The 13578-nt window shown below is 37.1% G+C and overlaps 1 protein-coding gene across 1 annotated transcript; it reads right to left on the bottom strand.

Annotated features, from left to right (window-relative positions):
- Window positions 1–9604: 9604 nt before the first annotated feature.
- LOC136815333 (salivary glue protein Sgs-3-like) lies at window positions 9605–13283 on the bottom strand. The gene is made up of 5 exons (XM_067071772.1): window positions 13152–13283; window positions 12250–12483; window positions 11510–11731; window positions 11053–11171; window positions 9605–10156 (listed from the first exon to the last, which is right to left on the bottom strand). The coding sequence occupies exons 1-5, from the start codon at window positions 13219–13221 to the stop codon at window positions 10109–10111; spliced, it is 693 nt and encodes a 230-aa protein (XP_066927873.1). The 5' UTR covers window positions 13222–13283; the 3' UTR covers window positions 9605–10108.
- Window positions 13284–13578: the final 295 nt, after the last annotated feature.

Genomic DNA, 13578 nt, shown 5'->3' with positions numbered 1-13578 from the left:
ACTTAAGCGACACCCGCTAGTTCACTTAAGCGACACCCACTAGTTCACTTAAGCGACACCTACTAGTTCACTTAAGCGACACCAAACTTTACAAGTTCACTTTGCTGGCTTGGATGATCTGCTGGCTTACCCAAGCCTCGCAGCAAGTTTGGCTAGTTCCGGACCATCGCGCCGTGTTCATAGCGGCTATATCGTCCAGGATAGATTTATTTCTCTGGCAGGCTTGCAGCTGCACAGTTGCACCCAAATTTCATATCACTGAGATGCTGTTTGAGATGTTGTTACAAGGGAGTTTTGTACAAGCATAAAGTCAATAAAATCAAAATGCAATGCAATGCTTCGCCGCCAAGAAAAGAAGGTAAATCGTAATTACCATTCACACCTATCAAATATAAATGAAATTGACCTCCTTATCTTGAGGTCGAGATTTCGTTGATATAGCATTATATTTTGGCTTTTTGCTATAGCATAATTTTGCTGGCTCAGCAAAAAAGGACATGTTTGCTTATTTGGACAAAATGAGAAAATGTATTTAAGCTTATTTGCCACTGTTTTTGTCTAAGAAAATCCAATTTCGCGAAAACTAATTCCTATGAAATAAGTCAATTTTAATGATTTGCAAAATTAAATTCCATCAAAACACGCGGATTTTTGCGAATGGACTGATTCGCGAAATATTTGGACGCGAAAATTTCTGATATTAAAGTAGCTTACATCCACTCCACTCCAATTCACGCTGAAACTCTAAAGATGGAGGCCGGTATCCCACCGGAGAGGAAATGATAGTCGGTCTCAATTTTTCTTGTTGCAGCAAGCCAATAATAAGGAGTTGGACCTGATAATCCCCGAAAATCAGAATTGGGACCGGCGGGGCCTCATTCTGCAATGCCTCATTCCGTTGTTAGATCACTTGAACTATAATCCAAACCTTTCAGGTTTTTAAACTCTTTCTAACAGTAAGGAATTCTACATCAGGTGCCAGATACCTTATCGGTAGAAAATATGTCAGCAAAAAAATTCCTCTTTTTGCCAAAGAATATTTTTCCCGGTGAATTTTTTACCGATAAGGTATTGAGTAACGTTAGGTTTCCAGAGGAATGGAAAACGGTAAAACACCAATAAATAAATTGAATAATCATTGCGGTCATAAATGTTTCCCTCGGCTCCTGTCGGGTGTTTTTTTTGTCTTAAATAATGGTACTGAAACCGTATTCAACAACCACGCATTCGGAATTCAGCAAAAATGTTGGGGGACCTCTTAGTTTCATGTAAAGAAATCGTACCGTATAGAGGATAGGCTTTGAAAAAATTTCGTTCGTCATCGTTTCGTTGTCGTTTCGTTGTCTTTCCCTTTTGATGGGTACGGTGAAGGAGAAGCTGAATCAAAATTTTGGTTACCGCCCCCCACCTTATATGTGTGGTTTGCAGGCAGCCCTTATAAATGATAAGAGGCTAGCCAATAATCAAGGCCAAAACCTAAGCACTACGTTTCCGATCTTTCTTGGCTAAAACCCCCTTCAAAATATTATGCAAATTAGAAGTTAAATTAGTAATTTATCGCCCCTTACTAAAAAACGTTTGTGTCGAAACTTTGTCCAAATTTTGAACAATTCTCCTCTTTTTAGGCTAAAAACTTTGTGAGGTAAAAAAGGGCACCAAAATTAGTGTTCTGAGGCGCCTTTTGGCACCCCTTCCTTTTCGGCACCCCGTAAAAAATCGGCATTGGGGGACAGTTGCTTCCTGCCCCTTCCACCTGTCACCGCTACTAGTCGAACAAGGTCATAAAACGCTATAGAACTTCACGCTGGTGGTTAAGGTAAACCCATAAGAAGGTCACAAAAAATAAGGTCACAAAACTTTACAAAATCAAAATTAGCGCATGAATACGTGAATTAGCAGAAATTTGTACATGAATACGTAGATTTGGGTTTGGTTTGGGGGCTCTTTAGTTCTAAAATAGGAGATTTTGTCGAGAAACTTTGATAATCGCTTCGCTTGCATGGATTTAGCAAAAAATAAAAAGGGACGCCAAGTTAACAATCTTCCCGTTTTGACTCCCCTTTGTTTTACATGCCGACATATTACTGGATTTTTCTCAAGTAACATTCACGACTTTTATGACTTCAATAAGGGCTAGAAAGAGCACATATCATTTGCCTGTGTCAAGGGAAAGAAGAAATGTTAGTGAAAATTTTTCATTTCGTTTGCTCTTATCTTTTTTCCGTTTAACAAGATACTTACAAGCCTAAAAAATCATAAAGCTTCAAAAATATCTGCATATTGATCTCTCAAGATCAACAACAAAAAATCCTCTAGGTCTTCTCTTTGACGTGTGGCGGATATTATATTCCGCCACGTATCCTCCTACCCTATGGCATTGGATTCCCATGTGGGGTCCTAGCACTTCCTTTTCTTACTTCACTTTCCGCACCACCAATAAAAAGCTCCACATGTTTCTCTTTAATGACGTCTCAGCTGGAGCGGGGAAACAGATAGTTTTAAGGAAAAGGTCTTTCCTAGATAACCGGATCTGTTTCCCAATTTTTCGAAAAAAAAGCTCTCTCCTGGAACAGGGAAACAGATATTTCGGGGGAATGGGCTCGTTGGCTGCTTCTGGAATAGCATGGTATTCTCGGGTAATCTTCGTTTCATGAACATTTCAAATTAGTATTTATATACAGTAATATTTGAAATGTTTTCAATGAGCCTCGGGGCTATTAATACCGAATAACCTTCCAAATCATGTTATTACTAATATTTACCTCTATCAAACGTATTGCCCACGCAAGCTCGGTCAATATTTTACGGTATTGCCCTCATAAATAGTTAGTATAGGATTAGTATAGAAAATGGCTCTTCTTACTATTATAACGATAGCGTTCAGTTTGAGGTCGTTGTTATTATTTTCTGCCCGCGTAGTTTGATTATTCGCCCGATAGTGTCATTTGGGCCGGACGCGAAGCGGAGGGCGCAAATGGCATTGGAGGGCTAATAATCAAATTGCAAGGGCAGAATTAATGACAACAAACGAACGAAAACTTAAGGGCTCTGACCATAGTGAATTTTTCATAATTGCCGTTTTTAAAATGTGTTTTCTGACTGATGTAACCAACAAAACTATGGCATGTTATACATTTTCTGTTAGACAAACTATTCCTGAATCTGAAAATTCAAAAATTGCATTGAAAAAATTTGACAAAGAAGAAAATGAAGACTTTTGCGAGGAAGAGTATTTCAACTTTGAAGAGCTTAGTTTCGGCGAAGAAAAAACATTTTGAAAAAATTTTCGCAGTAGATGGTGCATCTTTTACCGAACAATAAAAATTTTTGCGGAAAATTTTTGTAAATGCTTCTTTGTCTCGAAATCTTCAAAATAGTGGTTTTTCATCAATTTTTCATCTGGATTTTGCTTAAAAAAACAGTCATAACTTTTGACACATCTTTTTAGAAAAATTTTCCGCAAAATTTAAAATAGTTCAATTCTTTGCAGACAGGGTAAATAAATTTTGAAACAAAAAAGTTAATTACCCATTAAAACTAAGCACTTTTTGTAAAAGAGGGTGATGCAACATATTATTAACATCTTTTTAAAGTTCATAACGTCATTTTTGCAATTAAATTCTTAGTTACCCTTAAGGGATTCGATTAAAAAGCAATTTATAAAGGCAATTCTTTGTTAAAAGTGTTAAGGAACCTGAAATATAACTTTTATGTTCAAATACCAAAATCAATTTTTGGACTATGGTCAGAGCCCTTAACGCTTTTACTATTATTATCCATATCGGACATTCAAACAACGTTTTTTTCTAGCGTCAACCAATTCTTTTCGCTTCAATGCAATGTCTTCAACAAATTTTTAGCACCTTGCGAGCGGACTGCAAATGACCAAAAAGTGTTTTTTTCTGACGTTAGTTTAGTCTCTTCGCTTCAATGCAACGACTTCAATCTAATTTTTAGCGGGCCGCAAATGATGTTATTGCCCTATAACCCGAACGGTTGATGATATTTCAGCCATCTGAAGCCTGGCGCCTTATTTTCCTCACCACGGGTATGACTATAGCGAGGTTAAGCACTGGTTTATTTTGACCATAAAGTGCGATACCGTAGGCCTGTACATAACTTGCCAAAGTAAACCATGCAAGTGAAATCTTATGTACAGGCCTACGGTATCGCACTGTACGGTCAAAATACACCAGTGCTTAACCTCGCTTATGAGTCAGAAAACCTTTCAATACTGCCCACCGATAGAATCTTTCATGGCTTACTTAATGACCGTGATATGGATAATAATTACGATTTACCTACTTTTTCCTGGCGGTGAAGCATTGCATTGCATTTGATTTTATTGACGTTATGTTTGTACGAAACTCCCTTGTAACAACATCTCAAACAGCATCTCAGTGATATGAAATTTGGGTGCAACTGTGCAAATGCAAGCCTGCCAGAGAAATAAATCTATCCTGGACGATATAGCCGCTATGAACACGGCGCGATGGTCCGGAACTAGCCAAACTTGCTGCGAGGCTTGGGTAAGCCAGCAGATCATCCAAGCCAGCAAAGTGAACTTGTAAAGTTTGGTGTCGCTTAAGGGAACTAGTAGGTGTCGCTTAAGTGAACTAGTGGGTGTCGCTTAAATGAACTTGTAAGGTTTGGTGTTGCTTAAGTGAACCTAGGTGTCGCTTAAGTGAACTAGTAGGTGTCGCTTAAGCGAACTAGTGGGTGTCGCTTAAGTGAACTAGCGGGTGTCGCTTAAGTGAACTAGTGGGTGTCGCTTAAGTGAACTAGTAGGTGTCGCTTAAGTGAACTAGTAGGTGTCGCTTAAGTGAACTAGTGGGTGTCGCTTAAGTGAACTAGCGGGTGTCGCTTAAGTGAACTAGTGGGTGTCGCTTAAGTAAACTAGTGGGTGTCGCTTAAGTGAACTAGCGGGTGTCGCTTAAGTGAACTAGTTGGTGTCGCTTAAGTGAACTAGTGAATTCTGACTGGTCAGTAAATTATATCTTAGACGGTGGCCCACTTTCTGAAATGTGCCATCGTCACTTCGGTACTATCATTTTTGGTGGTGTCGCTTAAGTGAACTTGTAAAATATACTAGTTCACTTAAACGACACCGACCACGCTAACGCCACCTGATCCAACTTTCGTTTTCGCCCGGAATTTTCGAGCAGCAAAAATCACAACACACCTCTAAGAAAGTGCTTCATTTTGAGATTAAAAAGGATAATTTGGCCATTTCTTTTGAAAAATTAGTTTCATTAAGACTTTATCTCCCCAATAACATAAAAATCTGCTTATTTAAAACATTTCCCACGTCAAAAACAAGTGAATACATCCCAGCGGCTAGGTGGGGAAAAACAGGTGTTACCACATCAACATCTAAGTCTAAAATAAAAAGATTGCGAATTTTCCCATGAATGGTATTAGTCTCCATGAAAAGAGGATGCTTTTAGCTTTCTATATCTATAAAATCTTTTTGTTCTAAGCATCCATATTGTCAAAATTGACCTCTGAAGTTGACCAATTTTTGTGCTTGAGTTTTACGGCTGTAACCTGCTTTAGGGGCGGGATATGCGATAAATATCACTGTTAGAGTGCTTGGAATCTATATCCTATGTATTTATTTTGAAAATAATTTCCAAGGGGAGCAAAAGGCTAGCTGGCAGTTCTTTCCCCCCAATCTGTCCCAGATTTTTCTTTCAAGGAGACTGTCATTTTTTGTTTACATTCAAGAGGACTAGGTTCGAAAAACAAACAGCAAAGTGTACAATTTTCCCAAAATCTTTTCCTAATCATTGTTATATGATGTTGCATTCAAGAAACAATCTTCTTTTTTATTATTTTGCCCAAGAACAACTCTTTCAAATATAGCTAAGCCTTCCTCAAAGATAATATTTAGGTACCCCTAGAAGCAAACTAAAGAAAACATCTCACTTGATCATCCAGCCCTCCTCCAGCCTATAGGTCATTACTTAGAGTCTGTTTCTATGAAAATTATGTAAATAAATGATAACGCGGGAAAAAACAAACACTTCTATTGCTCTCCAAACTAAAACAGATTTGAGGAGTTGATTTATCAGAATAATGTCGTTATCACATGCTGAGATTTTAGAAAGGCTTTGTAGAGTTTGTGGCGGTGTTCTCGACCAAAACCGCAAAAGGCATTTTCTTTTAGCGAACTATTTTGAGGAGTTAGAGGTAGCTTTTTGGATTCGTGATATAAAAATTGACCAAGCGGATATTCACCCAAATGAGTTTTGCCTACCTTGCTACAAGTCAATGAAAAATAAAGAGAATATTTTGTTCTATGTAACGGCTTTTTTTGCGCGTGCGCAGTTCTTAATGTCACTCTGCAAAAGGCCGTGCCCAAACTAAAAATCCGAGTCCCCTGGACTTTCTTTTTATACTCCGTCGTCGCAAATAACGCCGGTTGCGATACTGAACGCAAGATAGCTGCTATGCTATCAAAATAAAATGATAATAATCTATGTCTAGCCGTCACCCGGTGTCACACCCGCCTAAACGGGTAATGCTGAAAGTATCATAAGTCCTCCTATGGATAGTAAATGTGTGAAAACATGGATTTATAGGCCGAATATATAACGAAAGATTATCACTTAAAATATCTTAAAACTTATAAATAAGTTGTCTGTGACTTGTCCTTTTGTTTTGCGGGTTTTGTTCTCTGTGTTCCCATTTGAATAGTTGAACTTGAAGCTTTTACACCTCTACGTTCTAGACTATTGCAAAACTACTTAGTCTAGTGTTTTATGATCCCCAATGACGTCGTCTGAATTAGCGGCCGAAGACCTGAATCACTACTAGGTGATGTCTGCGCCCGCTGCTGACGAGAAAAAAATGTGTAGGGGCGCCAACAAAAGTTGGAAGAACGATCTTTGGAGAGACTGGATTTCGAAAGCTTTGCTCCTGTATAACGTTTTTACGACCCTTTCTTTATTGACCCAAATTGTCAAAAGCGACGTTTAGAACTAGTTTTTTTGCGATAACTTGTACATATCATAAAACTTCGCATAAGTTATTAGAATTTTTGCTTTATATAGAAACTTGTCCGCTTTTTATAGGACACACTGCTGTATAAAATAATAGAGATACGCCTGCAAATCAGACTATGTTGATGAAGTTTTTTTAAGATGAAACAAGAAGCCCGTTGGGCGTGAAGGCCCAGCGAAAAGAAACGTGTTGAAAACGAGCGTGTGAAATAGCAAATGTATGACCCTGTTGACATGGATTAAAGTGAAGACAGGAAAAATCTTTTCAAAATTACTGCGGTACTTCTCATTGGTTAGGCGCTTGAAATTTTATTAAATGGTCTCCTAACCAACCGGGTCTATAGGCGCAGGTTCAACCAGTTGAATACTCTCTGGTACCTGATAGCTGGGGGGTTTGGAATAAGGAATAAGCGGGGGGAGGTTGGAAAAAATCTCAAAACTTAATAAGCGGGGGGTTGGAATAAAAATGTCCTAGGTGGAAAATTTCCATAAACTATGCGCGCCCATAGAAAAATATTAAAAAAAACGCAAAAATATAGTAAGTGGGCGCTTTTTAACCAATTAGGTGCACTCACATGCAGGGAGAAATATCCCTGCAGGCATGTTAGTTGGATCAGAGGCCATCAGACTGTAAACCAGATAAATAATCTTTAAAAAACTAGACGGTGAAAGAGTTTGAAAAATCAAGCGGCCGACCGTTTAATGTGACAGATCCAGAAATTTATTTAATATGTGTAGAATCATGAAAAAGTCCCAATCTTGTTCAAATATACACACGAGCTGCATTTTAGTCTCCATTAACATAATTTTCAAATCAGCTTACTTGAAATAATTTTGTGTTGAGTTTGAAAAATCAAGCCACCAATCGTCAAACGAGACAGATCCAGAAATAACCATTTTCACGCGTCGTAACATCATGGAAAAAGTTCTAATCTTGTTCCAATTTACACAATGAGCTCCATTTTAGTGTCCATTACCAAATTCCAGAATCAGTTTACTTGAAACAATTATGTGTTGAGTTTGAAAATCATACCGTGAAGTCGGGTAACTTTGCATCAGTGGAGGCAAACATGCATAGCACTCAAATTTCAAAACAAATGAACTACGCAGCTCCACTCGTAGCTCTATTCTATCATTTTTGTTTTGATTTAACTTTGTATTTTAATGACCAGACAGGCCATTCATTTGACGGTATGCATGTTTGTGCCTCCACTGATGCAAGTTACCCGACTTCATGGTACCACGTCCCACTGTCACTGACCGTTGTTTTGTTAACAGCGACAGATCCAGAAGTGACTGTTTTCTTGTGTAGCAACAAGAAAAATGTTCCAATCTTATTCAATTTTACACATCAGCTGCATTTCAGTTTATTTATTTCTATATCAGAAGCCATTAATAGCTATTTCCTAAAAATAAAGTCTTTTGAAAACAAGAAACTAAAAATGAAAGTGATTTTAAGGTAGAATTTTCACTCATAAAACTTTATGAAAACTTGAGCAAAGACTATAAGATATGGCAGAATGTTGAAAAAGGTTTATGAAGAAAAATCATTACAAAATTTCTTTGGTTTGAAAGTCTCTTGACCACTAAAGAAAAGAAAAAAAAATGAAAATGTTCAAGAAAGTATGAATCAACCTCCTCGCTTCGACCGCCATCTTGTTTTGTTTTGAAAATTGTTTTGAAGGAGCGCGGAATCAGAAAATATATCTTTTATAGCCAGTATCCGACTTTAGCAAGTTTTCCCTCTCCAGGCGGTAAAATTAAAAAGTGTGTTACTGGTTTTAAGCGCCGTTTCTACCAAAACGGACGGACAGACAGCGGAAGGACGGAAAGTTGCAAATGAAAGGCCCATCACTAGCGCTGGGCCAAAAATGGCTCAAGTGACTTTTCTTCTCGAAGATTATAGCTGAAACTCAAACAGTAACAGACTTAGATCAATGCTGAAATATGAACACATGTAAGGAACTCTTTCAAAACATAAGGCAAAGTTTTAGATATTTGTTCTCTCTTTTCACAAATAATTTGAAATATCAACTAAATATAAAATAATGAAAATCTAAATAAAAAAAGAACGACAAAAGATCTTTCAACCCTAATTGAGAAAAGCTGCCTTAAATGGATCGGGTCTAAGTCTACCACGGTTTAGATGACGTCAGAAGTTTGAATCAGTTGCATGGATACGTTTACAGAACACATAGACGGTCATGACGAATTGTATTTCTTTCTAAAGTCCTGGTCAAAAATGGATTGCAGTGTTTTAGTTTTTGGTAATTGATTATTTCGTCACTTTTCCCCGACGAAGTTTTCCCCGATAAGGTATTTGGTCGGTACGCCGGTATTTCATTGAAAAATTACCGGCATTCTGGTAATTTGTATCCTAGGAAGCCACCCACTAAAAACACTATAAATTGCCCTAAAAATATAAACACAAGATTGAAAATCCTACAAAAAAAAGAAGAGAAGAATTGCCAAGAAAACATTAAAAATCTAACATATCAAATTAATCTAATAGAATTGTTGGCAGAATCTTGCACTGCTGTAACTAGAAAAGGGGCAATATATTTTTACTTTGCCACATTTATTAGGCGAATTCTGCACTTGTTTTGTGAGCTTTGTATTTTCTTCTCGCCGGAAAAATTTCGGGTAGAAGACTTGCTTGCAACAAAAAATCAAACAAAATCAATATTTTAAGACCTTTTTGTAAAGAAAATTGCCATAACTGTCAATTGCCGTATGCTTTTGAAACAGAATCATAATTGTACATTCTAAAGAAAATAATTTGGTGAAACCAATCTCAAAATGTTAATATTTTTCTCACCGGACGGAAGTATTCAACCATATATTTGATCCAAGTTATTTCAATATAAGATCAATTTCTCCTATCTATCCATTTCCACCAAACAATAACGCAACGAGTATCAAACATTTTTGGCATAGTCGCTAATCCACGTTATCTTTGACTTAACCAATGCAAGGGGCTTTTCCAACCACAACAACGCGTTCCATCGGCACTTTTAATTTCATCACACTTTGTCTTTATAATGTTTTAAACTCTTGTGTAATGTTTGGAGAATATACGTTGGTTCTAGTTGAATGAGACATTTCTACAGAAGGTTATCACCAGATTTATCACCATTTTTCAAATCTTTGGACTGCGAAAAAGAAAGAAAACATGACGTTACTGCAGGCAAAGTCAACGTAGAAAAGAAAATCCACCGTTTATGTGACCAGTTAGGGCTCCTATCTATACGCAAATCAATTTGTGTTAAAAATTTGATCCAACAAGGAAGAGTGAAATTTTGCAAATATAAAAAATTTGACGTAGTACAGGTTTTAAGTGACCACCAGGAATATATACTTTATTACACAAATATTACTAGTCATTTTATTAACACAAATTGAAAAATTTCGTGTTGATAAAAATCCCCTTAATTAAAACCAGCCGTGGTTTCCTTGAAAAAACAAATAAAATTCGTGTTAATTTTTTGCGTGTTAATTTCAAGGCCGTTCAATACTTGCCTAGTAATATTCGTGTAATAAGGTATCCCCTAGTTCAAAAATATTTCAGCTTCAGGTGTTTAGAACAAGACTTGCATACTAGAAACGCTTAGAAAAAACATACAACTGTTGTTTTAGGTAGCTCAAAAAACCTAATACTATACCCGAATACAGTTAAAAGAATTAGGTGACCCTTATGCCACTTGCTTCCTTCTGGTCTCAGACTTCTAACCAGGTTCCACCAGCTGCTTGAGTTTTTGGGGTTAAAAAGCAATGTGAGAATAAAACCCTCCCTCCGTTTACCAGAATAACAAACCGCTTTAACTTTTGAGATGAGCTAGAGTTTTTAAAAGTTACTTCACTAATTGGTCAGTGTTGAAGTAATAGAGATAAAGCGTTTTTGAGAACAACTAACAGAATTGTTTTATTATAGGCTAACGACCAATCAAATCAAATAAGACCTTGTGAAAACTTCAAAACTTTTTGAGTCCCAGCAATGTTACACCTCAGAGTACAACCCTGGATCCATTCACCAGAAAGAAAAACTTACATTTGTTCTTCGTTTGCTGTAAATCCAGTAACCAGCGATCCCGATGATAATGATAAGGACAAGCACCAATACGACCACGATCACAATATATTGCGATCCACCTTCTTCTTCTTTATCGTCTACACAAAAAAGAGTCGGGAAAATAATATTAAATTTTATCGGTAGAAAAATCGCCGGTCGGAAAATTTGTCAGCTATAAAAAATTCGTGGGTAAAAGATTTCGTCACCAAGTGATTTTGTGTCACTTTTTGGTACCCGCAAATTACGTCACTCACAACTAATCAGCTACTGGGTCTAATGATGTCATGTCAGAAGGTACATGGGAAAATTAGAAAGTTTTCTCTGGACTAGAATAAATGAATTACGTTGCTCAGTCTTTATTGAAAAAGGTTGTTATAAATGTATGGGAGAGAGACCTGACTTTAAAAACACAAATAACAAACAAAAGCGAACAAACCTTCACAAGCGCCATCATGTTTTTTAGTGATCATTTGCTTCATCGTACAAGAGTTTGTTTTCAATGCATCAAAACTATCATAGGTTTCACCATTATCACCACAAACTTGCTCAGACGCGTTGAAAGGCTTTGTAATGTTTGGACATTTCATTAAACAGACTGTGTTCTCGCATAACGAGTACGGTGGACATCTCTCACTTTCACATGCTAGTTTCTTTGTAGCTGTACGAAAAAGAGAATTGTAAGGGTAAGAATAGGCCATTTCATAGTCGCAAAGCTTGATGGGTAATCAGGACCACTGCGCACTAATGACGGCTTACTATTGATCCAAAGTTTTGAAAATTTTAGAAGATTTTTGCGTTTAGCCAACAGGAATTCGTTACTAGAGCGCAACCAGTCCTGATTACTCATGATTCATTTCGACTGTGAAATGGCCTTTAAATGAAGATCATTGACAGACTGTCCAATAATTTTGGAGATGGCGGGAAATTTATCAACAAAAAGGATAACAAAAGGCTCCAAATTCTAAAATGCTAAACTTATTTTCAACCACAACAAACCCTTGAAAGCGTTTACTTGAATACCTTAAAGGGAACTAATTTTGAAGTAAGAAGTCACAGAAATTCTATTTCTTTTACAATTTCTAAAATAATTCAACATTTTTATGTTTAACAGTTAGAAACTCTGATTTTTCTCGTTACTCCCCAAAATAATTTCCCTTAAAGACAATATAAACATACCTTTAGTAGAGGATGTAGTTGTTGTTGGCATCTCAGTGGTCGTTGTTGTAGTTGTTGTAACAGGTAGTTGTGTGGTTGTCGTGGTCGTTGTAGTGGTGGGTATTTCTGTTTTTGGTGGTGGTGGTGGTGCTGTTGTTGCGTTTTGTGTTTCATTGGCGGATGGCGGTGCGAGGGTGGTCGTTGTAGTGGTGGTGGTAACCGGGGCGGGCGCTGCAGTTGTGGCGTTCAAGGATACTGGAAATTAATGAAATAGAGAATACTTTTGATTTTAAGCATAGTAGGGAGGTGAGGGGGGATTCAAAATTAATTTATACCGAAACAATTACAATGGCATCTCCATAACACGAGCGTGCACCGGGAATACAAATTTGTTGGAGTTAAGGAAAATTCGAGTCATGGATTAAGGTTTTAAAAGGCATTGTTAATTGAAGGAACCATGGAACTTGTTCGAGCTCAAGACATTCGAGTTATAGAGGTGAGAGTTAAAAAGACTCTGCATACTACGTTCTGCATTACAAACCCCTCCCCATCGACTGATTCCACTGATTTAGAAGCCAAGTGGATTATGATTTTTGTTCCAAAAAGTGGATTCCAAAAGAGTAAGTATCTTTACAAGTTAAAAAACGACATTCATGAATGTGACTTAACATCTTTTATGAGGGGGATGCCACAGAGGTTTACAGTAAGTTAGAATAGTAAGTAAGGAAAAAAAGATCTTTTTTCTAATCTGTTACTGGCAGTTTCATGCCACTTGGGTGACAATCTTCAGGCAGTTCGAATAGAATGTCCAGAACGTTCGACACCTCGAAAAATCAACAGCAGGGTAGAATTCTTTTCCCATAAACCAATGGGACTCTGAACAAGAATGTAAAGACAATTAGAAAAAGGACTAAACCACTTACCGGTGGTGTTTTCTTGGCACAGGCAGCCAACCACCATCAAAGAAAACAAGATTGTCAATTTCGTAAACATCTTTTTGATTAGAATTATTACTTTAGTCTTAATCTGAAAAAATAATGTTTTATAAATGTTTTTTTCTATTCTAGACACTACAATCAGTGACAAAATATGTGGCAAATTCTTGAAAAATCTCCCCCCCCCTAATATCAGTGTTGATGATGTGAGCTTTTTCTGAGCATTGTGGCAGCCTTTCTACCCATCAACATTGATACTAGGGAATTCTTGCCACAATATTTAGTCACAGATTGTAGATAGTGCTCCAAGATATGAGCGAAAGATCTCGTATATGAATGGTTTTTTCCTTGTATGAACATTTTACAAGGATTACCACAGATTACCATTTATTTATGAATTGTGACAAATAACTTT

This window comes from Clytia hemisphaerica, unplaced genomic scaffold (genome assembly GCF_902728285.1).
Source record: "Clytia hemisphaerica strain Z4C2 unplaced genomic scaffold, Clytia hemisphaerica genome assembly, whole genome shotgun sequence".
NCBI lineage: Eukaryota > Metazoa > Cnidaria > Hydrozoa > Leptothecata > Clytiidae > Clytia > Clytia hemisphaerica.
The sequence above is the reverse complement of the archived record's forward strand: the minus strand, read 5'-3'. Positions and strand labels throughout refer to the sequence as shown.

Excerpts from the sequence above, each read along its gene's own strand:
- LOC136815333 (XM_067071772.1), bottom strand. The coding sequence starts at position 13,221 with ATGTTTACGAAATTGACAATCTTGTTTTCTTTGATGGTGGTTGGCTGC. Across the intron at positions 12,484-13,151 it reads GTGCCAAGAAAACACCACCG|TATCCTTGAACGCCACAACT; the intron begins GTAAGTGGTTTA and ends ATTAATTTCCAG. Across the intron at positions 11,732-12,249 it reads AACTACATCCTCTACTAAAG|CTACAAAGAAACTAGCATGT; the intron begins GTATGTTTATAT and ends TTTTTCGTACAG.